The sequence below is a fragment of the Catharus ustulatus genome, chromosome 2 (genome assembly GCF_009819885.2).
Source record: "Catharus ustulatus isolate bCatUst1 chromosome 2, bCatUst1.pri.v2, whole genome shotgun sequence".
NCBI lineage: Eukaryota > Metazoa > Chordata > Aves > Passeriformes > Turdidae > Catharus > Catharus ustulatus.
In genome coordinates this window covers 27486052-27512834 of record NC_046222.1, presented here as the reverse complement: position 1 = coordinate 27512834, position 26783 = coordinate 27486052, and the positions used below count along the sequence as shown (strand labels likewise).

At 45.2% G+C, this 26783-nt stretch overlaps 2 protein-coding genes across 5 annotated transcripts in view; one reads left to right on the top strand and one right to left on the bottom strand.

Annotated features, from left to right (window-relative positions):
• GTF2E1 (general transcription factor IIE subunit 1) overlaps window positions 1–3550 on the bottom strand; it is a 58078-nt gene extending 54528 nt beyond the window's left edge. The window contains exon 1 of the mRNA XM_033052339.2: window positions 3451–3550. The gene's annotated coding sequence lies outside the window, so the exon portion shown is untranslated. The remainder of the gene's footprint in view (window positions 1–3450) is intronic.
• Window positions 3551–3743: 193 nt separating this feature from the next.
• RABL3 (RAB, member of RAS oncogene family like 3) lies at window positions 3744–19585 on the top strand. Of its 4 annotated transcripts, XR_006162933.1 has the most exons (9): window positions 3744–3852; window positions 4038–4129; window positions 5704–5833; window positions 11389–11503; window positions 12636–12786; window positions 13433–13504; window positions 14322–14360; window positions 16885–18375; window positions 18856–19585. XR_006162933.1 is itself a non-coding variant. In XM_033051776.2 (8 exons), the coding sequence occupies exons 1-8, from the start codon at window positions 3807–3809 to the stop codon at window positions 16899–16901; spliced, it is 645 nt and encodes a 214-aa protein (XP_032907667.1). In that variant the 5' UTR covers window positions 3744–3806; the 3' UTR covers window positions 16902–19585. The 4 variants fall into 4 exon arrangements, 3 of the variants coding, with proteins under 3 accessions (XP_032907667.1, XP_032907666.1, XP_032907668.1); XM_033051776.2 differs by having other exon boundaries at window positions 13433–13487; window positions 16885–19585; XM_033051775.2 differs by having other exon boundaries at window positions 16885–19585.
• The last annotated feature ends 7198 nt before the right edge of the window (window positions 19586–26783 follow it).

Genomic DNA, 26783 nt, shown 5'->3' with positions numbered 1-26783 from the left:
ACTTCACTTTTCTTCACCATACCATCAAATGGCACAAATGGTCCTGACTATTAAAAGCTTCTGTAACATACATGGCAACATATAAGATCACATGTAAGGAATTCCTGACATTTTCACCCCTGCCAGATTTAGGCTGCAGACAACAGGGATTCAAGGGAAGAAGAAAGTATTAGAGATGCTTTTCAGAAAGTTGCACTTCCAAGTTAATATCAAATAAGACTGAATTATCTTTTTCAGTATGAGTTTTCTATGCTACTTTAGGACATGAGTAACCATTTCTTAAGCAAAAGGTTCCTTCTCCTGAAGAAAATCCCCCTCACACTAATTTATGGGTTTTTCATCATTGACAGAGGATTTTTAAAAGCAGGATCTTAAAAAAGGAAGCAGACTGCTCTTCAGACTCATACGGATATACAAAACTTTTGTAACACCACACATCTCTTTTGGAGGAATGCCTGGAGTTGCAGGTTTGGCTGTGAACGTAGGCTATCAGATACACCAATAACACTTGCACAGGTGCTTCCTATTTTTCCCCATATTTATTTCGTTAGTGCTCTTTTCCACCAAATCTTCGAAAACAGCTTTTGCTGTTTTCCTTGGAAAACATTTCTGCAAGCTTCTGACACAAGATTTTTAAGAAAGATGGAAAAAAGTTGCTTGCTTACACCAAGCAAGTGAAATTGAGATCAGGTTATACCAACAGAATCCCCTCACCCTTAAACATGGCAGGTACAACAGGCTTCCTGGAGCCAGTACATGCCATTTCCTGCTCCAGCTGTCACTTGCAAACACCAGATCCCAGCTTTGTAGTCTCTCACTAACCAGATTTAAAATTCTGCCTTTCAGAAGATGATGAGGTTAAGCTAAGAGAAGCAACCCTGAATCTTCCTGAGCACAGGAAGGGAAGGCATAAATTTCAGAACTACAGTGCAAAAATATGCCATCAAGATTTTCAATGTCTGTACAATGTAACCTCAGACACTACTCATCCTTTCCAGAAAAGGGGTACAGAATCTTCCACTTTCAAGTCTTGTTTTTACTTGCATTTCTCTGTAGTAAGTCCAGAACTGCCTTCAGCCCCACATCCGTTGCAAAATAAAGTCTTCTGACATTTTATCAAGAGCTTAGTGAGTTTCATTCCCTGGAGAGTTCATGAATACTGCTGTTCAGCCTTCCTCCTGTACTACATCCTGATGAGAAATAATGCATTTTCATTGCAAGACCTGCCTTGAAGTATGAGGGCAGAAAAGAACAATCTGCTTTCACTGAAATCCCATCTTCTTGTTGGCTTTCCATAAACTGAAACTAGGAGGCCACAGGTACCAAAGGATTTTCCTCACTCGGGATGAGAAGTTATGCTGTAGCTGCACACAGAGGGGCCTAAGGGGCCTGGCTGAAATGGGGGCATTTTCCCCTAATTTCACAAGTAAAAACACACAGAGACAGATGTAATAAGGTCACAAGGTTTGACAACACCAGGCAGAAACTGAACAATTCAGGCTCAGGATGTAATTCTCAATCATTTTCATAATCTTAACCCAACATAAACAATAGCAAGGTGTCAGGAAATTAAAGGACCACCTGTGTACACATATACAAATGGATGAAATTTCCTGATGCAATTTAAGTGAAATGACACCTTCCCTCCCATAAGGAGGGCCTTTAGCCCCAAACCCCACCCCTGTGTCCTAATTCTGGCAGTTCACTATTTATGTAGCAATGTGAATCAAGTCGATAAAAAGTGAAAAACTAACATGCCAAAATAAAAAAGTGGGACATTTCAGAGAGGGCAAAGGGGAAAAGTTCAAGAAGTGAATAACTTACATTACCAGACTAGAGCCAACACAGAGAAAAGAATGCATGGCCAAGGATGGGGAGCTTTCCCCACACATGGTGGCAAAACTGACCTATCTGTAATGTGAGACCATTGAGAAATTTTAATTATGGATACCAGAACCTCTTACAATTTACACTCTGATCTGAACCTACCAGGAGAATACATATTATTTTGGAGATGTGTAAGCATTGGCACTCACAAAATGTAGTTGTAAGGTTCTGGGAGACTGTTTAAAAGTAAGAAAATAAGATAATTTCTCTCACATATCAAGCCTAGGAAGTCATGATTACACCAAAGCACAGTGGGCTTAACTCCAGCATTCTTTTCTATTTTCTGACAGGAAAAAACAGTAATTGCTTTTCACATGACAGATTCAATAAAACCTGGAACACAACACTGTTCATCATGATAGATGATGTGAGCAATATTACCTTTTGGGAATTCCAGAAAGACAACAAAAAATTACAGAATTATTTAGTTCCGTTTTAGAGCACAAGCAAATGGGTATATACAGTGGGTATAAGCAGTAAAGAAACAAAGAAACTAAGTAACAAGACACCAGATTAGCTTTAATTAACATCGTTTCTTGTTTAGAAGGATCCCCTAAAGCATCCCCTGAGAAGGTGAGCGGTATGTCACAGGAAGTGGAAGGCAGGAAAGCAACTCCCATCAAGCCTCATTCCTGCCAGGAAAGCACGTGCTCCTCTCCCAGGCACATGGCTCTGCCCTCACAACACTATTCTGTGCACCAAACTGATCGATTAGAAGTAGAAAATGCTGTGCATGGCTGAACGCCCTTTTCAGAATGCTGATCTTCCTTGTTCATTCTGAGCCGGATGGAATGGCACAAGCCTGGCAGCCAGACCCATTTAACAACAGCGTAGTGCCACTATGAGATGTGATGTTCAACTGCCTCTTTGGGAACCAGCACACTCCTGAGGCCAGAAGACACATAATGCACAAAAAACCAAAACAAAACAAACCTAAACAGAAAAAAAACAAAACAAAACAAAAAAGGAAACAAACACAAAACAACCAAAAAGAAGAAGAAATTTTAAAAACCAACACAAACTGCTGACCTGGAAAACTGAATGTAAATGGCTATACCATGGCAAACAGGAATGAGCTCACTATGCCAGTCAGCTACTCCTCAGATGCCCATAACCCTGCATTTCCCTTCAAATTACACAGACCTCCCGAACCACAACAGCAGACTAAGCTTTAACGCCAGTCAGAGGGGAAAATCCCTATGCCGTCTACATAGCCTCCCATTCCCTGCACACTTTTATGTGTTGAGGTTTAAACATCGAACCGTGTAGGTTTCTGTAGGACAAGAGGAGGCCAGCAGTACCACCTAAAAATTAAAAAAAATCCAAAATAAAAAAAAAAAAACCCAAAAAAAAAAAACCAAAAAACAAAGAGGCCTAAGAGGCCTCAACAAGCACCGCAGGAGGAACGGCAAACGGTGGGAAGGAACCAAGACGAGAAAGGGCCCAGATGGGCACAACGTGCGGGAAGCATGGGGCCCGCGGGCCGCTCTGCAGCACCCAAGCGCCGGGCCGGGGCCTCCGCGGGCCTCAGGCACCACCGCACTCCCCGGGGCCGGCACTGACCTGGCGCCGCTTCCAGCTCTTCCCGGCTCCGGGCGGCGCTTCCAGCGGCTCCGCCACCCGCGGCACCGCCGCAAGCACCTCCGCCGTCAGCGGCGCCACCGGCCACTGCTCCGCACCGCCCCCTCCCTTCCCGCGCCCCGCGCGCCCCCCGGAGGGGGAAGCGACAGGGAAGTGAGCCAATCGCCTGCTCCTCCAGAACTACGCCTTCCCGCCCTTTCGTGAACTTGACCAATCAGAAGTGACAACTGCTTCGGCCCCTTGACCAGACAGCCAATAGGCTGAGAGAAACAGCAAGAACGCGCGCCGCCATTGGCGGGTTCTTAGGTGGCTGGACGTTCTTGCTAATCAGGGTAAAGATGGCGGCTCTGGACAGAGTCAAGGTGCTGGTGCTGGGCGATTCTGGTGAGTCCGTGTCCCCAGGCCGTGTGTCTTGGGGCCTCTCCTTGGGGATCTGCTCCTCGTCTCCCTCCCCGCTACCCGCTTAGAGGCCGGGACCGCCCGCATTCAACTCAGTGCTGCTCCCGGCCTGGCCACCTGTAACTCTGGCACCACCTCCCAGGAGTTGTTCTCTCTCTGTGCACTTGCAGGTGTCGGAAAATCGTCGCTCGTTCACCTCTTGTGCCACAACCAGGTGCTGGGAAACCCGTCCTGGACTGTGGGCTGCTCCGTGGATGTGCGAGTAGGTGGCGTGCAAGGCCTCTTGGTGGCAAGGGAAGGGCCTTGACTTTTTATTTTAATTACTCAACGCCCCAGAAAGAAGTGTACTTTGACCGTGTGTTTTGCTGAGGGCTTAATTTTCTGACGCAAGTAGCATCAAATGTGAGGCAAGCACTTGTGTAAGCAAGTTTTGACTTTACAAGGTTGTCATAATCAGACATTTGTCACTTGTAGCTCCACTCTCTGCTGCAGTGGTCACTGGCATGTTATAAATCACGGGGTGGCCAGTTCCTTGAAAAACAGGCGAGGAAGAGCCAAGCTGTCTGCCAAACACAGTGGGGAAAAACGGTTTGCTCGTTTAGATTGTGGGAACACAGGAAAGTTCTGGATGATATTCATGTATTAGAAAAACAAATTAAAATTTAGGGCCTGACATGCTTCAGGGCTCTTAGACCTGAGTGAGAAAATTAACAGGAGAAATTTATTGTTGGGACCTGGACACCAGGAATGCAGAATTTGTAAACCGCAAAGACATGTTACAGAAAGCAGAGCTGACGAAGAAGCTAACAAAGACAATTAATAAGATTCTCCCTATGTGGGAAAGAGATAATAAAAGGCTGAAAGTGTGGGCTAGTTATCATGAGAAGTGAGAAATCAATAACCAATAGAAGATTGAATAATAATTAATGAAGAGAACTGCATAACTTGGAAGTCGGTGAGCACTAATTTCTTTGCCAAAATGTATAAATAATTGTAAGTTTTGGTGACGATGTACACGTTTGGTGAAGTGCTACTCATGTACGTCAGTGCTGAATAAATTAGTGTTGGTTTTCTAACCTAACTGGGTTAGAGAGTTTATTTCCTGGTTTTTGGTGACAATTGTGACCATGGGTTGCTTCTCCTTCTGACTACTTGCTGTAGGACCTGCTGTGGGAAGAATGAGGATGTTCACTCAGCAGTTCTTTGGCCCAGCCTACAGCCCTCATGAGACATTGATGAATGATTTTTTCCTTCGTCACTCTTTGCTGCATTCTCCTTGAAATGCATTGCCTTAGGTTAGGAATGTATTTCCAAAATCTGAGGAGAGGAACATGGCAGTCCTGATTGATTGTGGAGCAAAACTACTCAGCAGATCTGGGAGCAGAAGTTGTTGATTAATTCAGTTGAGATGTCAGAATTTTGGTAGGAAAAAGATGTGGTCAATTGTAATCCAGGTCTGTCACCTGTGTTAATATGCTTGCAGTGCTACCATGTGGGTTTTAACAACTGTAGGAAGTCAAGACCTTAATTTTTACATTTGTATTAGCAAAACGCTGTTTCTGAGCACGTCATGAGATGTTGGGTTTGTTAATACAGAGATACAAAGGCTCACCAGGCTCACATGAGGTGGTGATCTCCATCTCTGTGGTATCCAGTGACTGCTGCTTGACTCATTCCATCTCTCTTCCACTTGAAAGGTTTGAAAGAGTGTCAGTATAAGAATTTCCAAATTTCTATTCAAGTGCAATAATTTTTCCAGCTGAAAGTGTAAGCATCATGTGGATTAACTCCTGTGACATGGTGTTGTCATTATGTATGATGTGAATTTTTCATTAGATCCATGACTACAAAGAAGGAACTCCAGAAGAGAAGACATATTACATTGAGCTGTGGGATGTTGGAGGTTCTGTGGGCAGTGCCACCAGTGTGAAAAGCACACGAGCAGTGTTCTATAATTTGCTGAATGGTAAGTTTGCTTGGTGTAAATATGGTTTTACTACAGTTTCTGTTAGGTGCTGTCCCTTGGTTCTGGGGCAGAGTTCCAGGCAACCTGGCTGAGGGCTACATTGTTCTCCTTTCTGATTTATGCAGGAAAAAAACTGATAGTGTTCGTAGGCAGAATTTTATGGATTCAGTTGTGAATGGCAGATATTTCAGGCAAACCTGTGCAGATGAGCTCTATCAGCCTTTCCCTTCAGTGTTGTGTGGCTGGCACGGCAGGGAGGCTTTGAAGGTGCAGTGGTTGCTTTCACCTTTCCAGGTCTGATATACTGCAGAAATATGATTTATATAGTTTTAGGATTTTTTTATTATTTATGTGTTCTTATCTGTTTGGTTGTAAAACCTACAACAGAGAAATTATTATTTTAATTTTTTATTAATTTTGGTAGTTACATTCTACCCTGGTAAATTTGAACTGTCTCCCATAAAATTGCCATATGCTGGTAACCATCTTGCCTCTGCTCATTTAGCTTAGCAACTTATTTTTAAGAGTTGAATCTTGCAACTTACTGCTTATGTAGAAAGAAATATTTTGTGCCTTCTGTTGGGATATTGTCTTAAAGGCCTTAGTAGTTCATCTGTGTCTCTAACAAGAGTACAGTAATTTCACGAATACAAGCCGCACCAATTTGACCAAAATTTTGGTGGAAACCCGGAAGTGCGGCCAATATTCCGGGGCGGCTAATACATTAACAAAATTCTAAAAGCTGCCAACACGGAAGTGAGAGCCCGCGGCAGCCCCAAGCCAAGCTGGAGCCCGGCCGGCCCCGGCAGAGGTGGGAAAGCCTGGCAGAGGCGGGGCCAGCAGTGTGCGGGGCGGGCGGCAGAGCCTGAGCCAGCAGGGCGGGGCAGGGGGGCGGCAGAGCCCGGGCCAGCAGGGCGGGGGAGCCCGGGAGAACTGGGGCTAGCAGTGCAGGGGAGCATGGCAGAAGCAGGAAGGCCGACGGGTGGGGCTGCTTGGCAGCGGGGGAAGCCCAGCAGAATCGGGGCCAGCAGCGTGGGGGAGCCTGGCGGTGCGGGGGCCTGCAGTGCCGGCCAGGGCGAGGAAACGCGGCGGTGGTGCAGACGGGAGGGGGCGGCCGGCGAGCCCGGCGGCGGCGGCGGCAGCCCGGCGGCGGGGCTAGCGAACGCGGCGCGGCGCGGCCGGCGAGCCCGGCGGCGGGGCTAGGGAACGCGGCGCGCCGCGGCCGGCGAGCCCGGCGGCGGGGCTAGGGAACGCGGCGCGCCGCGGCCCTCGAGCCCGGCGGCGGGGCTAGGGAACGCGGCGCGCCGCGGCCAGCGAGCCCGGCGGTGGGGCTAGGGAGCGCGGCGCGGCCGGCGAGCCCGGCGGCGGGGCTAGCGAACGCGGCACGGCCGGCGCGCCGCGGCCCTCGAACCCGGCGGCGGGGCTAGGGAACGCGGCGCGCCGCGGCCGGCGAGCCCGGCGGCGGGGCTAGCAAACGCGGTGCGGCGCGGCCGGCGAGCCCGCCGGCGGGGCTAGGGAACACGGCGCGCCGCGGCCGGCGAGCCCGGCGGCGGGGCTAGGGAACGCGGCGCGGCCGGCGAGCCCGGCGGCGGGGCTAGCGAACGCGGCGCGGCGCGGCCGGTGAGCCCAGCGGCGGGGCTAGGGAACGCGGCGCGCCGCGGCCGGCGAGCCCGGCGGCGGGGCTAGGGAACGCGGCGCGGCCGGCGAGCCCGGCGGCGGGGCTAGCGAACGCGGCGCGGCCGGCGAGCCCACCGGCCGGGATAGCGAACGCGGCAGCGGGGCGGTGCTGACGGGAGAGGGGGGCCAGCGAGCCCGGCGGCGGCGGCTGTACCACCCGGCCAGCCCCGCCGAGCCGTGGCGCTGAGCTGGGCCACCCGGCCCCGTCGGCAGCCATGAGCGGGCCGAGCCTTCCTGGCCCCGCCCCGAGCCAGTAAAGCCCGCTATGCCGCGATCCTGTTACTAATTGGCCAATTTGTGAAAGCTGCGCACGGATTCTCGCTACGAACGAAAGTGCGGCTAATATTCGGGGTGCGGCTTATCTATTGACAAAGACAGCAACATTGTCGAGGCACCGGGGGTGCGGCTTATAATCCGTGCGGCTTGTATTCGTGAAACTACTGTAAATAAGAGATTATAAGCATAATAATGCAGTATTTCAATTGTTACTTTTTGTCATCCCAGGATAGTTCACTAAAAATAGATGTGTATCAGTCTATGCTTCTGAAAATCTGGCTCAAGTGTTCTGTTTTATTCTCTTTGCTATTCCCACTCATTCGAAGGCCTTTCAATAACATGTTAAAACACGCAATACACATTTTTGGTCTGTGATTAACTGGTTATTTCTTCCTTCTTTCACAGGGGAAAACTGTGCAAGGTACCTCTTGCTTATACTGTTAACTAGATTTCTGTATATAAGACTTGAGTTGAATTGTGTCCTCAAAGCAAACTTCTTTGGTGTATGAAAAAGAATTGATTTCTTTTTTGATACCGAATCTACGGTATGCCAGGGAGTGTGGATCAGACTTGGAAATACCTTAGAACAGTCCATTAGAAAGTGCAATCTTGGACTTGTGCATCTGAATTGATGACATAAAAATAGCATTATTTATCTCCACTGCCCAAAAGGTACTAATTAGATAGCTTGCAGATGAAGAGCATTGACTTTGGTAGTTAACCTTGGATCTTGTTTCTTTCATTTGATTAACTTCTCCATTAGAGCTTGTCTCACAAATTGCCTCTGCTTGACCTTATTTAAGAAGAGAAGATGAATGCATTCCTTCTGTCTGACTGCTTGTGCTTTCTGGGTTTGCAGTGGTCTGAAAACCAGTCAGTGTTTGGTTGTGTCAGTAACTGTGCAGGCTGCTGGGTTGTTGACAAGGCTGGGTACAGTTTTGGATTATCCACAGATCTTTGCCGGCTCTCCACCTGGTATGGAGACTGTGATAGCTGAGGGCAGTGACTGGGCAATAAGGCTTTGGCTTGCAGACCTTGTCATGGGAGGAGCATTTCTTTGAGTAGTCATTGGTCCTGCCTGCTCTTTTTGGATGTTGACAGGCTTTTTCTGCTGATGCAACTAACTGTGCAGGCTTTAAGTGAAGCAGATAAGGGAACTGACCAATCAAAGCATAACTGAGGGAGAGTGCATGGAGGTGAAGAGTTTTTCTCACAGGTTGTGCAGCAATACCTCTAGATCTGTTGTTGTAGGCCAAGTTATGTTGTATCAGGCATTTTCTCTCTACACTGGGGGTGGATGTGCAGCAAAGTTGCCTTTTTGTGCTGTTACTGAGATAAATGCTGGGAGCTGTCATGGGAGAGTCTGTGCGCAGTTGTGGGGCAGTGGAAAATGTTTGTGGAAATATGATTTGTTCATAGTGTATACAGTAGGTGGCACCTCTGGGAGTTAAGGTGAAAGATTAAATTAGTACGTTTTTCCACCAAGTTGTTTTGGTTTATTCAGGCTGTGAAGTGTTTTGAGAATGAATCCTGATGCAGATAAAGGGTATCATTCCATTTTATCTTTGAATTGATAGTAGTTTGAAGTCTGGAGGAAGTGGAAACATTCCACATATTGCAGAAGGTGTGAATAAATAGAAGAAATTTGCTAGGAGGAATTGGTAATTGAGTTAGGAACTGTGGTTATCAGAAGAGGATGTCTGTTAATAGCACATCTAAGAAGCTTGACTCTGTCTCAGAATTTACAAGAATTTTGAAGGTTCTTGGTAATGAAAAACACTAGGAATATAATCTTAAGTACAATAAGTCTTAATAATTCATGCTTTTAGTGGACTATGAAATGTTATCAGTGTCTCTTTCCCCTTTGGATACCTCCCCAAGTATATAGCATTAATTCCTGAAAATGCAGGAAAGCAGTACAGTAATTTCACGACCATAAGGCGCACCACACTATAAGGCACACTTTTGTTTTGCAGTGAGGAGCCGCACGGCGCGCAAAAAAGGAACAAATTACTGGCAGGTGCTCAATTTGCAAACATTTTTCAAAGATCAGTGTAGCCTTTAAACGCAGCCCCAGGCGCAATCCCTGTGCAGCGGGCCCCGGCACTCCCGCCCGCCCCCGGCACTGGCTGGCACGGCTCACAGCTCCCGGCTCCCACCGCGCGGCCGCGCTGCATCCCAGCTTCTCCCTGGCTGGAGGCTGCGCCACTTGTTGCCGCTTCCCTGCAGCCGGCAGCAGCGCCGCTGCTTCTCGCCGCTTTCCCACAGCGGTGGCGGAGGCTGCGCCGCTTCTCCCTGCTTCCCCGCGGCCGCTTCTCGCCGCTTTCCCGCAGCGGCAGCCGCATCGCTTCTCCCCACTTCCTCGCGGCCGCATTGCTTCTCGCCACTTTCCTGCAGCTGCGCAGCTTGTCGCAGCTTTGCCGCAGCCGCAGGGGCTTCGCTGCGCCGCTTCTCCCCGCTTCCCCACGGCTGCACCACCACCACCACCACTTTTCCATGGCTGCAGGGGCTTTGCCGCCACGGCTTTGCCGCGGCCGCGGGGGCTTCACCGCCGCCGCTTTGCCATGGCCGCAGAGGCTGCACCGCCACCGCTTTGCCACGACCACAGGGGCCGCGCTGCCACCGCCGTCGCTTTCCCGCAGCCGCAGGGGCCACACCGCCGCCGCCAGCGCTTTTCTGTGGCCGCCGGGCTGCGCCGCCGCCGCTGCTGCGGCACTTTCCCCCACCCGCCTGGGCTGCGCCGCTGCTGCTCCGATGCCGCTGCCAGGCGGGCTCTGCTCGGGGCTGTTGCAGGCTCACACTTCTCGTTCCCCCTGCACCTGGGCCAGGCCCGCCCGGGTTCTCGTTTTCCCTGCGCCCGGGCCGGGGCTGGCACCGCCCAGCTTCTCATTCCCACCACCCCCGCCCCTGGGGTGGCGCCGCCTGGCTTCTCGTTCCGCCTGCACCCGGACTGGGGCGGAACGAGAAGGGAGCCCTCCCTCCCCACGCGGCTCCTGCCGGCCGTGACCGCTCGCTCCCACCCCCCCTCGCGACTCGGCGCTCCTGCGGCACTGCCCCCACATTGCAGCTCACACTTCCGGTTTCGCAAATTTCACAACTTTGTCCATTATATAAGGCGCATTTCCGGGTTCCGGGGAAAAATTTAGTCAAAAGGGTGCACCTTATAGTCGTGAAATTACTGTAGTTCTCTCTGAACTCTTATGAAACAAAGAAAAAACCTTTTGACTTTATAGATGGTGTGACAAAAATTAATTATGTTTACCAGAGAAAGGCTAAATTTTCTGCTGCAGTTGTATAGAATTTCAGTATCATGAGAAGTGGACAGAATCAGTGTATGTCTGCGAGCCTTTTGCAGAGTAAATCCTGAGGTGACTGTTTGTTTCCTGCTTTCATGTGATTTTTCTCTTAGCCAATTCTTGATAAACAGCTTTAAAAAACCTGTTGCATCATGATGTTTTCAGCCTTACTTATTCACTGTAACTGTACTGGTTATACATTCCTTACTCCATTCTCAGATATCTGGGAACCTACAGGTGTCATTTTGGTAAGGAAGAGAATATGTATCTTTAAATGACATCTGGCTGTCTTGTCTTTCACTCTAGGGATAATTTTAGTGCATGACTTGACCAACAAGAAATCATCCCAGAATTTGTATCGCTGGTCTTTAGAAGCACTTAACAGAGATGTCACTCCAACAGGAGTTCTCGTGACAAATGGGTGAGTGAAAAACATACATGCAGAGCTCAGACACGGTAATTCCAAGCAGTTGTAGAAGTCTGCGTTCATCTCTAAAGCTACTTGGTCTCCACAGGAAAGTAGATATGGTTAGACTTGGAAGAAAGAAAGAAATGGGGAATATCAAAGAAAGATTATTGTTCTTTTTCTTTTATACTGCCAATAGGCGATTCTGACAGCACATTCCCTGGGTAGAAGAGACCTTGCTTTAAGGGAAAAGATGTTTACTGCATCCTTTATTTGTCTGAGGCCTCTCTGAGCGTAGGTCCAGTCCCTGTTAACTCAAGATTTCTGTCTGTCTTGAGAGATGCCATTGTACAGGAACTGTCACAGGATGATGTGTCTGGACAAAAAGGCATTCCCTCCTTGCAACAAGACTGAGGAAGTTCACTTCATACATTTTTGGTTTGGGTAATTGAGGAATTATTTTAGGAGCATGGCTAAAAGAGCTTAGAAAACACTGCTTGAACAGCATGTTCATAATTAGCTCTCCAACACCTTGTCAAGGATTTCCTCCTGTACCTCTGTTCTCCTGTCATCTGTCTAGCCAAGGAGGTTTTAAAATTGTTGCTAAATCTCACACATGAGCAGGAGGGCAGTAAGGAGAAGTCCCTTTTTGTTGCAAGAATATCAGTTGTTTATTTGTCTGTTCTGATACACAGCTGTTTCTGTAGAAACGTAGGAGATGGGAAAGAGGATTTGCATTGTATAAATTGTAAAGTTCTCCAGTGTCTCCACAGACACGTTCTTCACAATTGTTTTAATTTTCAGAAGTTTAATTTCTGTCAAGGACAGATTTTCAACCACTAGCAATTCATTGCTCAAGTTGTTGCTGTTGGTTGTAAAATTGCTTGCCAGAAATATTGGTTTAGGTAAAATAAGACAGACAAGTGATTATCCCAGCTAAGGAGAATGATTGAAGCTTGGATTCCTATGTAGTGACTTAGATGCAGAAGCCCTTCCTTAATTTAAAGATATTGCACATTTTAACTTCGATAAATGGACCATTAGTAAATAAATTACTGGTTTTTGAGAGGCACGGGGGAGGCGATGTACTTGTGCCTACTTACATGGCCATTGCCTCATTCAGGGTTGTATTTGTTTCCCTCATCAGTGACTATGACCGTGAACAGTTTGGTGATAACCAGATCCCACTGCTGGTGATAGGAACGAAACTGGATCAGATCCCAGAAACTAAGAGGAATGAAGTTTTGACCAGAACAGCATTCTTGGCTGAGGATTTTAATGCTGAAGAGATAAATTTGGTTAGTGGATTCCTTGTCATCACTGTTGTTTTTCTTTATATAGGAGTGAATCCAGTTTTTAGTTAGTAAAGATCTTGTGACAAAAATTTGGTTATTTGGAGATGTTTCCAGTAGTGCTAGTCATTCACATTTCAGTTGGCTATGTCCCTTGCTTGATGAAATAGATACCTTTGTTTCACTTACAGGGAGATGTAAGGGGTATTAGTTAAGGTCCTTAAGCTTAGAATTGTTGGCTGGGAGTTAAATTTTCTTTTACTTGTTCATAACTCTGACATAGACTGTCTTTGAATGAAACATGAAGATGGCTTTATATAGATCTATGGGTATAAAATATACATGTGCTGTGTGAATGCTTGTATACACACTCCCAATCTCAGGTGTAGTCTGTACAAATCACTGCCTGACTGTATAGCTGGTGGTGGAAGGAAGATATGGAGCATGTGGGGGGTTGCTTGGAATTCTGCAGTTGATTCACAGAGCAGTTGTCTTTTCTCTGAAGTGACTGTGGAGCAGAAATCAGCAGATTCATTGTTTTCCCTCACTGATGGTGTGTGTCAGAGGAAAGAGTATCTTCATTTCCTTGTGCTTAGCTTCTTTGCAGTGATTTCCTTGTGCTTGGTTTGTTGTTGTCTTCTGGGTGTTTCAGGACTGCACCAATCCTCGTTATCTGGCTGCAGGTTCATCCAATGCTGTCAAACTAAGTAGGTTTTTTGATAAGGTAAGTCAATGAAATGATGTTTTATTATCCTGTGCATCAAATGCTGTCTGGGATTTGAGCATGAGCAACAGTTTAAGCTGCTCCTTTCACATTCCACTCTGAGTTGGTTCAAGCCAGGTGTGGGAGACCAATGATCTGCTTTAGGAACCCTTCAGGCGATAGCTGATCTGCTTGAAGATTTAGTTCCTGATCTGCATAGAGCAGTGAAAAAGAACTCACAAATGTGCAAAGACACTCTGCTTATGCTTCCGAAGTTGTCTGATCAGAGGGACTGCAGTATTCTGACGTAGTAGTGTGGGAAGATACAAGATTGGTTAGCTCTGTTGATCCTATTTAAAGCAACATTTAGGAATTAAGAAGTTAACTGAGAGTATTACTCTCCCTTCTTTGAAAAGAGACCATTATGGTCCACTATGCAATGGTAGAGAAGGAATGCTCTATTTCAAGCATCCCCTGGGCAAAGATAGCATAGTGGGGCTACTGTGCAGTAGTAGGAACCACTGTCTCTGCAGAGAGGGAGTGGGAGTAACTGACTCGGAAGCAGGAGATACACAAACCACCACCTTTATTACCCAGTAGGGCTAACTAAATTAAGTGTGTTGAAGTTGAGGATACTTAGACAGCTTGTCTAAGAATGGCTGTAGGTGGCCATGTAACTGCTGTGTATGCTGTGTAAGCAGTAAGCCTGGAGCAGAGATGTGGGGTCAGACCTTGTCCCAGTTAGCCATGAGTTTCAATGCTCGTGTGTGAAGTGTTGGTTGCAACCCAAGATTATGCAAGTGCTATGCAAGCTAAGATCATTCTCTGTTGTTCACAGGTCATAGAGAAGAGATACTTCTTAAGAGATGGCAATCAGGTTTGTCACTTTACCTCCTTTTTTGTTTCATTTCTCCCTGTGTAATGTGAACTGCTGACACAGGCCTCTTTAAAACATGAGCTTCATGCAACCTAAATGGCAAGGCTTAGACAGAAGAATGGCTGACTTTTGTCAGCTGAAGTATTTGTCTGTAAAGTGGTTTGCAGTGAAATACTTAAGTATACTAACCTAGTAGAAGTTGGAAGAATGGCGTAAAATGGGCAAATGTGATTTCTTTCAGTCTGTCAGCATCAGGCTTCTTGGTTGAAGATTTAGGCCATAGATGCTATCCTGAAGGTCAACGAAAAGGCAATTTTTGCACAGCTGGAACTAGATTTTGTTTTTAATACAGGTAGTTTCCAGAGGCTCAGTAGAACCACAAGGAAAATTGCAGTATGATACCCGCTTATTATAATTAATTCCTGAAGGACGTTCCTGAAGCCAGTTGAGGAAGTACTAGCAAAATGACTTCTGGTTTGGGCAGGCCACTTCACTTTTCCTGCCCCTCACCTCCCCATGTGCAATCTACCATGCAGGAAGTAGTGAAGTTGCATTTACCATGTGTAAAGGTGTTGCAAATTACCATGAAAAGCATCTCTGATGTACAGTCACACCTGTACATTGTTAGAGGTGGCTGTGAAAGCTGCTTGGGGAGAGCTGAGATGGGGAAATAGTCACAGATTACAAAATGCTTCCTTTCTTTGAGCACTTTTGTCATGCCTTTTAAAAATAAATTTGCTTTTACCTCTTTCAGTTCTGCATGATACTTTTTTTCCTTCCCCTTTCCTCCTCTCCTCCCCACAGTCTAGTGAAAGGAAATTTCCTTTTCATGGGAATAATATCTTAATGCAGAAACCTGCTTGTGTGCTGGTTGTCTTCGATGCATTATGTAAGATTTTTATTTTTATTATTTGATCCTATTTAGTGGCTAGCTAGGGATTAACTATGTATTTCTTTTGGCTGTATGCCGAAGATTGCAGTCTGCTGATGACTATCTACTTCCTTGACAGGAGCTCAAAAGCTTAAAACCAATCTTAAATATCAGTCATGTTTAAAGAAGCAAAATCCAAATTGGAAATGGAGACTTCAATACAACCTCTTAATCATTTGAAGTTACCTACTTAATGTAACTTACCAATGTTTTTGTGGGTTTTCTACAATAGGTCACTATGATAAGTCATGTTTGAGGTATTTCTGTTATAAACTTCTTCAGGATGAAAAGAATGATAAGTTTCAAATTGTTCATAGCTGCGACTTCAATCAGATATGTGATAAATAAATAATTGTTAGTCCTAATTAGTGACTTTGGTGCAAAAAATGCTAAAGCAGATAGCTTTTTACATATGGTGTTCAGGTAGTTTTTAGTTATAATGATTGCATTTTTCCTCTTTAAATTCCCAAAGCAGTTTTCATGAGGTGAACCTTCATACAAAATCTGCCTGATTTTATCCTTAAAGATGATTGCTTTTCAGAGATGAATAAACCAGTACCTTAGTGAATACCTTACATGTCTGTTTTGAGTTTTAGGCCTGAAAACCCCAAGTAAATTTAATCTTTGGCACTTTTAGTGGACTTCTGTTTTGGGAAAGCTCTTTAGCTCTCTGTTTACCAGTGAACTGTGTAACCTAAGCAATCTGCTGTGAATTGTAGATTATGTTTTTGTCCCATATGTCCATACAAATCCATGTTCTTCTGGCATGATTTGCAGGGCTTGGTTGACTCCCTCCATTTTAATAGACTGTATTTTCTATGAAAGCGTGGAATTGTTTTGGGAGAGTGTATCTACTGGGTCTGCTGTTTCTGCTTGTGTGTGGCCTGTAATCTAATGGTTTTATGATGCCAGAAGGGCAAATATGCAGTTTTAGAAAGCAGCATATCACTTTCTTTTGGGGATTCACAGATACGTTTGATTGAAAATCTGTCTGAAATACTGTTAAAGCCAGAGAAGCTTCTGATGGTTTCAAGTAAATTTTCTTCGTAAACATCCATTGTCACTGTGTAAGAAGTATCTGCAGATGGGCTGCAAAAGCAGGAGTGCTAATCCTTTATATTGTTGCAGCTGTTTCTATCGTGATGGTTTTCTTTAAGCTTTCAGCCATTGATAAAACTGTACTTTCAACTGCCAGTGAACTGCTGCTGCCCGGGTTGGAAGGCATAAAGCCTTTGACAGCTCTTTGACAGGACATGGTTTATATTGTTTTATAGTTTTAAAAATGAATGGAGGATAAATTCTTGTATGCACTTGAATCTGGGGGAAAATACCGGCTTTGAAATCTGTCGTTCACTGTGTTAGGATTGAGGCTTTCAATTTCCCTTGCCAAAAAGTCTTCAGGAGCCCCACAGAACCCATGAGCCGTAGCGAGGTTGTGCAGTGTTTAGTGGTGCTCCTCTAGCAGTCAGCTGAAGCACTTTTGCTCTGATTCTGGAGATAGTGTGGAAGATGCTGCAGTTGGTTTGGTAACAGTGCAGGTTAGAGGGAGCTCTTGCTGATTCTGACGTGACATCTTGTCTTCCCTGCCTTTAGATTCCTGGCTTCTCTGAAAGGAAGAGGTTTGGAGGAGGAATGCTGAAGAGCCTTCATTATGACTGAGCACTGAAGAGGTGGAAGATGTCTTCTCTGAATTCCTAGTGACATTCCCATTCCAACTGGGTGCTCAAAGACAGTAATGCTTCTTCAAGCAGAGTAAAATGATATTACAGCTGGCTAGCTGCTGGAAGTTCTGTTGTTGGAAAAGACTTGGGAAAGGTTTTCCAAAAACCTAATCTGGAGCCTAGAGTACTTCTTAGGATTGCAGACTGTCCGGATCTATGGGAATATATGAGGAAAGTGTACAATAAGTTGAATGCTTCTCACACTGGTGTGGGAAACACAGCACATATATGTGACATCCTTGTCTCCGTTTGGAAAACTTATGGACACTCTTTGCAATGATTTGCATTCATTTACCTCTAAAGGAAAGATGACACTTAGTGGGCCTCTCATATACAATAAAGTGAGCAAAACATAACGATGGGTAAGGAGTGGTCTGGAAAGTAATGGAATGCCTTCATTAAATGGAGTGTTGTTTCACCTAGAGCACACTGTTCATCCCTATTCAAAAGGGATAAAAGCAATAGGCAAGATATGAAAAAATATTTGAAACCTTAAAAAGAAAATCATAAGTAGAAAGCAACTGGTGTTAGTTCTGCTGCTTAAATTAAAATTTAATTTAAGAAGGCAAAGTAAATCAGGTTCTCCTGTTTATCTTTTCATAATTGATTGTGGTCTTGTTTTTTATATTAAATTAAAAGGCAATTCATTGAAAACTGATGGAAAAAGTATTTTTTTATAGAGTGCTTATTTGGAACAAATGTGACATGGTCCTACTGAGCCTGAGGACTTAGTAGATTCAGAAAACATAAAATATAAAACATCCTCTGAATTAAAATGGATAGAAATTTAGAAGGGATTTAAAGCTGTGTAAAAAGTAGGAACTGAGCATGATTAGGAGGAGAGTTCTGTGATACAGATGTTTCCTTTACATAGTTAGCACTAAGGATAAAAGAGACTTGATCTGGTCTGATCTCCTGTACAGCATCTTGTTTTCCTAAATAGCCCAAGCTTTGCATGGTTTTTCACCTTGTTAGCATTCCATGGAGTGGTAAAAGCCTGATTTATGGCAGTCTCTTCTTTCCACTCCTTCCTCACAGTCACCTCTAATGGTTAAGCCTCTGGCAAAGTCTAACTAAGAGTTGGAGTTAGATATAAATAGAGATTAATAATAAATGGGGATAGAAGAAAGTAAAATGCCGGAGAGAAGTTGACAGGGAGCAGAGTTCTGCAGTCTCTGGATTACCTCTGCCTGCAGCTCTTCTGGCAGCTGCTTGGAAATAAGTGGAAACCTACCTACTGCCACTAATGGGGCACATAAGTGACAGCTGGGTTCACCAGTCAAATTTACTAAAAACATGGATGCTTTGCTTTTTCTTAGGTCATTTCCAGGAAGGTCTGGGAGCAGTTATAAACATGAGTGCAGTAAGTTTTTAGATGCTTGTATGAAATATGTTGTTAGTTTACAGTTAGTTTATAACCAGAAAAAACAAGGTACTATAATATTCATAATTAAGAACTCATGTCTGAGCTGGGCAGCTCATGACAGCACCAATGTCTGTCTCTGATCATTTGATAATAAAAGCTGGAATTTTTTTCTCAAGGTTAGGTGCAGTCTTAGCAGTAACCAGATCTGGGCTTCCCTCAGGTTTCAAGGAACTGCAGAGCAGAACAAGCAAGCTGTAGTGCTATTTCCTCCTTCACGCTGTGGCATCTTTAGAGTGGCCAAATCTGGCTGCAGTTCACCTGTCTGCATGTTTTAAAGTAGGCCTCTAGCCCAGAATAAGTATCTTGTTTGTTTAGATCTCAGCAGGTAACCACAATTAGGTATATTTTGTCCTTCTTAGGACAAGGTGATGTGTAATGGAGTTGTGCATGTTGATGATGTTCCATTTCTTTTTGCAGGAAGTTCCAGCTTCTTGTCAACCCGGGAGTATGTGAGCAGCTGGAGTTAGTTACATTGCTTTTCCACCTTACCTGCTTCAGCTGCCCAAAAAAGGTTCACTTTCAAGTTTAGGGATGTGACACCAGACAACTTTTCTGTGTCACACCTGTTTTACATGTTTTACCTTTCTTTTCTCTGCACACACACCCCCTTCCATGCCCTGTGACCTTTCTGTCTGTCTTGCTTCTGTCTGCCTGTATCATTCTCTGTTCCTCCAGCTCCCTTTCTCACAATTACTATCCCTCTTTCTCTCCCCATTTGCCCCATCTGTCTGACCCCTCCATGTCACAAGAAGTCACAAAGACTCCTCCTGCTCTGCTCTCTGGTTTCCCCTTTTTTCCCATTTTCCTCTCTCTCTGCCATGCATTGCCTCTCTTGCTGTACCACTGAAATTCGGTTTCTCTGGTTTTCTTCATCTCTGGTTCTGTCTGTCTCTGGTTACTATTACGTGCACACACGTTTCACATCAAAACATTGTTACCCAATCCCTTTAAATTTGAGCTACTCAATGTCTCTGTGTTATTTCCCAAGCAGAAGTATGTGCCCAGGTGCTATGTTCCAGAGGTGTCAGTGAAGGTGGCTTGTGCATGTACATGTGAGATGTGTTGGACCTCCCATGCATACACAGGTGATATGTAGAGCAAATAAACCATGAGCCTTCCCTGTTCCCAAGGGACTTGGCAGAGCTTTCTGGTTGATCTGTGACTACTTTGATGACTGGAGGGATAGGCAGAATGAATATGAGTATGTCTGTAACATGGAAAATTTAGCAAGGATGCCACTGGCTTTTTAAGCATGTGAAACCTATCCAGTAATGGGTTTTTGGGTGCAACCTTAATGCAAATTTTCATTATTGATTATATTTGCAGAGGCAGCTGCAATATGCTCCATTTGTCACAAATGAGAGATGAACTGCTGTGTCGTAGCCTGCAGTCAGTATCAGTCAGCTACGGTGAAGTCAGGGTTTGGGTTCTCATTTCTCAGTGGATAACAACGTGGCAGTTTTCACTGATAGAAAACAGCTTCTGCTTTTCAGCAAAGAGAGCTTAATCCTTCTATTTCTTTTATTAGTCAGCTCGTCTTGTTAGAAATCATGTTACTGTCTCATTTTCCTTACAAGGATGCTGGTTACTTTGATTCCTTTGTAGGTTTGAGCAAGTGTGTGGCTTAGTGCACTAGTTTGCTTCAACAAAAAGCCATTATCATTATTGATGAACCTGTCACTGGCTGGCAAGTTACCAGGAAGTGTAGAGAGGTAGAGGTAGAGCTTTCCTTAGGGTGTGCTTCGCTGCAGCACTCTGTCTTAGGTCCTCAGACACGCAGGGATTTTGGGAAAAAATATCACGTACAGTAATTCACTACTATAAGGCGCACCCTTTTGACTAAAATTTTGGCCTGAAGCCGGATGCGCACCTTATAGTCCGGTGCACCTTATATTTGGACAAAGTTCGGAAATTTGCCAACCCGGAAGTGTGAGCCGCGAGCCATGGGAGAAGCCAGCAGGGCCACGGCTGCCAGGTGGAGGCGAGCCCGGGGGCACGTAGCTGCCAGGTGCAGGGGGGCCCAGGGCCCCATGGCTGCCAGGTACAGGTGAGCCCGGGGGCCCACAGCATCGCTCCTACTGGGTGCAGGCAGGCCGAGGGACCAGTAGCTGTCGGGTACAGGCAGGCCTGGGGGCCCATGGCTGCCGGGTGCAGGCGAGCCCAGGGGCCCGCGGCACCGCTCCTGCCGGGTACAGGCAGGCCCAGGGCCCCATGGCTGCCAGGTACAGGTGAGCCCGGGGGCCCACAGCATCGCTCCTGCTGGGTGCAGGCAGGCCGAGGGACCAGTAGCTGTCGGGTACAGGCAGGCCTGGGGGCCCATGGCTGCCGGGTGCAGGCGAGCCCAGGGGCCCGCGGCACCGCTCCTGCCGGGTACAGGCAGGCCCTGGGGCCCGTGGCTGCCAGGTGGAGGCGGGGCCTCAGCCAGCAACCACGCGGGGAAAGCTGGGGGGCGGATCCTCACTGCAAAAAAAAAAAGTGCACCTTATATGTCGGCAAAAGTTTGGAAATTTGCCGACACCCGGAAGTGCGCCTTATAATCCGCTGTGCCTTATGGTCGTGAAATTACTGTAATTATCAGGTGGAAGAGGGGAAGAAAAATAAAATCAGGTCCAGTTTTTAATTTCAAGTATCAATGGCAAAGCTCTCCCACCTAGTGAGGGCCTGTGACATGTAGTCAAAAGTATTATTCTTAGTGTTTATTATCCACTTGTGCTACTGTTCTTATTCTGACATCTGATCAGTACCTGTGGAAAATACATGTCTTTATGGTACATGAGTACACAAAGGAGAAATTACAAAGAGTCTCTGTCACTAACCGTGGCCATCTGAGCAGCATACGGGATTTCCAGTTGTGCTGACAAAGCTGCAATGAACAGCAATACTCAGGACCTGACTTTAAATAGATCTTGAAATGAGATGTAGCTCCCTATCAGTGAAAGTGATGATGCCTGTGTTGGGGGTTGGGGGAGTTTTTTACTCTTTCCCTCAGTGGAGAAATTTTTGCCATTATTATGTTAAGCTGGCCGTGCAGCTCCCCTTTAGCTGTTAAGTGCTCAAGACAAAATAGATGGCTGTGCTGACTCGATAACTCGATTGCTGAGGGGGGTTTGAGGGGGGAGGGGTGAATGGTCGGGGGCTGCTTTGGTCCTTCCGGGGGGCGGGGGAGACACTCGTTCTCGCTCGCTGGCCCAAACACGGAGGGGAGAAGTCCCTCTTTCTCCGTGGTGAGACCAGGCCCTGCGCTTCGACGCTGCTAAAGCTTCCTGCTTCTGAGAACAGTGCTGGAAACTGGGACGCACACAGTGAGCGGAGTTCTTTCCTTCACCCTTCTCCCACCTGAGACAACCCTGCCGCTGATGCCTCGCTCCCCTGCTCCTGCAGAAACCACGACTGAAAGGCTGCCTGCCCCGCTCCATCAGGACTGTGCAGAAGAGGAAGGCATCTGACTGGAAAAAGGGACTGAGATGGAGTTTCGTTCTGTTCTGTCACTGATTTTTTCATAGCTGATGTTGTTTTTGTTTTGTCTTGTAGATATATCAGTAAAGACCTGTTATTCCTAAACCCACACCTTTGCCTGAAAAGCCCTTAATTTCCAAATTATAGTAAACTGGGAGGGAGGGGAATTTCATTCTCAATTTCGGGAAAAAGTTTTGGTTTTTTTTTTCCTCTGGCAACACTGTCTTCTAAACCAGGACAGCTTGAAACAGTTAATGGGAAAAAAAGACGATTTGTCAATGTTTAGGGTTTTTCAGAGTAGCATTAGCTGCTTTGGGAAAGGCATGCTTTAGCATAGCTTTGAGGACAAGTCCCCAGCATACTTGTAAGGAAGGTATATTAGTTGTTCGGAGCTCTCTGTGGCAGCAAAGAGACTGTGAAATCTAACTTTGGCAGCTCAGCTGCTTAGCCAACACGTGCTGCAAATACCGTTAAATACAAAAATGTGTTTTCTTTTTCCTGCTTTGTCAGAAAAGCATTGTATCGCCAAGGTACAGCTTGTTGTTCCCCTTGGCCTTAACAGTGCACAGAAATGCTGGTTCCATATTACTGAAATTGGATAGGGAAATTTATTTTCTACATACACCATAGACTTCTCTCAAAAAGATGTTGTAGACAAGACAAGCTCATAAATAAAAACACATGCTCTTTCTTGACTAAAAATGAAGTTTGGACTGAATGAACAAACCAACTTAAAATTCAGTCCTATTTTTGAATAGGAGTAGCATGAAGTAAAATAGTGGGTGATTAACCCATGCACATCTACATTCCCTTTGACCTGAAAGTTAATGTTTACACAGTGGAAATGCACTGTTGGTTTTGCGTTAAAGATTGTTTAAAGGACAAGGATGCCAGTAGCTGTGAAGGCTACAACTATGGTCAGAGCTTTTATCTTTCTGTTTGATACCATCTGCTCTTCCTGAGGCTTGTTCTGCTGTGGCTTATGTGGGTTTGTTTGATGGACTGTCCTACCCCTGCTGAATTAAAGGTCAGATTGCAAATTCAGTGGCTGTCCAAAATTAGCACCAGAGTGGGGAAGGACAGAATAAAGCAATGTGAATACATTTTTTGCTGACTTCTAAGAGTGGTGGTTCTAGCTTGCAGGCAGATGCATCATAGCAACATGAGCATGTGGCTTCCCCAGCTTCTATTCAGGCAGCATCTGCTTTTTGGCAACAAGGAGTGTGTGCTTTCTGCTGCAGACACTTTTTTTATCTTTCCTAAACAAATAAATTATAATAATTAACCTGTCTGGCATCTCCTGCAGAACAGTCCCAGAAAAATGACAAGGACATATTTCATAAGAGCCACTGTACAGGAAAGTTATATGTTATTAAAAAGAGCCTTTTTTGACACAATGTTGTTGGCAGTGTTAGAAAACAAAGTATAAACATTATTGCTTTATTTTGCTATATTGTGATTAAAGGTTCAAAAAAGAGATTAAATCTCCCGGTATTAAGTAGTACACTATCAGATAAACAAAGACAGCTGCTCTAAAGAGCTCCTGTCCCATTTAGCAGTGTGTAAAGGGTTAACAAGCAAAGAATAGATGTAAATTGGGGAAGTTGGGATCACAGAGATGGGAGTAAATGAGGATGTTTATTAAAACGTACATCACAGATGAATTTTAGCTGATGAAGATAGGAGGAGAAATTGGTCCTTTTAGAAACAGGATGCATCACCATGAAAAGGAACAGGTTGTTGCAACAGGAGGGGTGCTAATGCCTCAGAAAGGGTCTGCCTCAATCACCCATGATGTCTTTTGCTCATGGGACAGAAGGGCTTGACTTTTGGACAATGCCTTGCTGCAGGAAGCAGTGCTGAGCTGTGACATAATAATAGCTCACACCATGGCCCTACTACCTGAATCAGCAGCAAACAAAATGCCTTTTAATGCATATGCTGTGATTTCAAGGTTTTTTAGTCCCCTTTTTCTAATGGACCAAATACAAGCTGCTTCAACTTCTCATTGCAAGAAAATCTTTTCCATTCTCCTCCTTATCCTTCATGCATCACCAGGATGTTGAACACTAGCTGCTAAATTTTCAAGCAAGCCCCTTGGTATTTTCATGCTGCCTCTCTGAAGTAGATGAGCTCTTTGAACACCTGTTCAGATACCTCTGAGAGCAGTTCACTAGTAATAAGCTGCTGGTGTGCAGGTACCATCCAGTTGTACATGCATCATGTAGCAAATACAATGGTATTGATGTCTTTTGCTTCTTGACATATTTCTTTTGGGTCTTGTTGTGTCTTTCATAGCTGGAATCTCAAAGTAAAGGCCAGGTAAAAACGTGCACTAGATAATGTCATGAACCCAGAAAGGTAGCTGAGAAAACCTGAATGCTTTTAATGCTCATTCTTCCAGACTTAATTAGTTGTATTTATGCCCCATGATTATGCAATAAAAATTCATCATGTTTCTGTGTTTCATATTTACATGATAATGAATGCAATTGCTAAAACATTAATGAAGTACATCTATACTTCATGTTACATAAGATTTATAGTCAAGATTTATACTGCAACTAACTAAAGGGGTTGTTTAGGCTAAATCACAGAATCACTGAGCCTGGAAGTGACTTTGGATATATCTCATCCAATCCCCTGCTCAAGCAGGGTCAGCTGGAGCAGGTCACCCAGTACCATATCCAGATGGATTTTGAATGTCTTCACTGGTGGAGAACGCACAACCTCTCTGTGTAATCTATTCCAGTGTTTGACTACCACTTAATATTCACATCTATGGGCAAGAACGGAAGTCCACAGAGCTACAGGCCAGTCAACCTCACCTCCACCCCTGAGAAGGGATGCTTCAAGGCAACTAATCCTGGAAAACATATTTGCACACACGAAGAACATGATTTGGAGTGATCGGCATGAATTTATGATTTCCCTCTTGAACAGTATGGGCTGAGACAGAAACACGTGTTAAGATATTTTTTCCATATTTCATATGATTTGAAGATCAATACATTAAGTGGAGTTTCAACAGAATCTTGCAAAATAAGGAATGGAATGGAATGGAATGGAATGGAATGGAATGGAATGGTTAGACAACCTAATCAGCTTTAAAATGTTACATGGCCATCAAGTAAGTAAAGTGACAACAACTTGTCCGTTTTTGGGAAACAAGAACAACCAGGAAATAGGCCTACAGATAATTAAAAAGCAACACCTTTATTTTTACTTGTCCCATGAGAAGAAAACAAGAGAATGGAGCCTGTAAAGAGATGTGAGCAAGGTGAAATGTAGGTACTCAAAGGGAAATGTAAGCTAAAATTTGATGTTCTCTCTCCTGCTGTGTGTCTCGTAAAAGGGGATCTTGGAAACCCCTGAAACTCTGCAACTGCAGTTTGCTAAACTGTAGCCAAATGTGTAATTCCTCACTGTCAGAAAATAAGTGAGTTGAACTTTTTACTCTTAAATCTTGTCTGGTGGAAAAGGAGTCTCAAAGGTAGGTGACAAGTGCCAGGTACTTCGTTTCTTTGGCAGTGATGAATCACTGCTCAGGGTGAGGTAATATATTCACATTCTCTGCCTTGTCTTGGAGAATTCCTCTCTGCTGGAGCGATTTTTTATGGCAAAGCTGGGAGAGGCCAGGGTATGGAGAAAGTGTTCCTGGTGTGCAGAAACAGAGAAGACATAACTTGGCGATTACTTGGTCTATATTCTTTTAGAACCAAGGAGAAGTCTGTCTCCCACTCCCCTGTTCAGAACTACTGTTTCTTCATACAGCCCACCTGTTCCCTCAGGGCAGGCAGCCTATTTTGCCAGCTCCTAAAAGTGGCAGGTCTCAGTGGCTCAAATGTATTACTCAGAATGGTGTGAGGAGCTACCAGTTTTCAGAAAACCAAAAGTGATTTGGCTGCCCCTCTTGCAGCCCAAGCTCTCAGTGACTGCTATGGGAGTCACAGGGGCTGCTAACTGCTTTGGGGAGGGAAGGCTTCCAGGATGCTCTAGGAAAGGAAGAGACATTAATTCAGGGTCACATTAAAATTTCCGTGTGTGCCTTGCAGAAATTTCCTCCTGGCAGGGCACATAAGCAGAGCAGGTGATGGTAATAGAAAAATGCTTCTCCTTTTTTAGGGAGATCGAGAATTCAAAGTAAAAACAAAAATAATAATAAAATAAAATTAAAAATAAAAATAAAGATTTTTCCCCTGTAACTTCTGGAGTGTGGAGCTACTTTCATTAGTATTCTGTAGCTAAATGCTGCCACTTCTTCCCCAGCAACAGCTTTATTGAAGAATATTAACATTTCTGAATTTTTAAGTTCCCTTACTAGCTGTAATCACAGGAATACAAAATCCTGCCCTGTTTTTGTCCCCAAAATGCTGTGTAATGTTGCCACACAGTGTTCCACAAATATCACTGCCTTCACCACGATGATGTGATCTCTTCTATCCCCAATGTAACACAACTCAAAAGAACAAATACTTGTTACACATTTAGAGGGTTGTGTATGAAAATTGCTAGAGGTGCAATTTATGATAGAAGCTTATAAAACAGTTGCAAAATGGCTTTTCTTAGTTCCAAACACCTTGTTCTTTACCCATCCCCAAGTGTGGGAACTACAACCTCTTTTTTAACACCTAAGGGGGAACAGCAGCGATGAGGAAACCCAGTCCCTCTCACCCCTGTTTATTCAGATCGATCCTGGGGTGGGTTCTGCAGAGAAGGGCATTTGGTTAAACACAGACTGGATTGAGCAAACAGGTTGAAAATTCCCTTGGACTTTCTCACTCTCAGCACTGTCAGCCTTCCTCCAGCCCGGCTCAGTTGATCAGTGAGCAGGCTTTGCTTGGCAGGCTCTTTTGGCCAGATACCTGCTTGGGGTTTTTGTCTGCTCT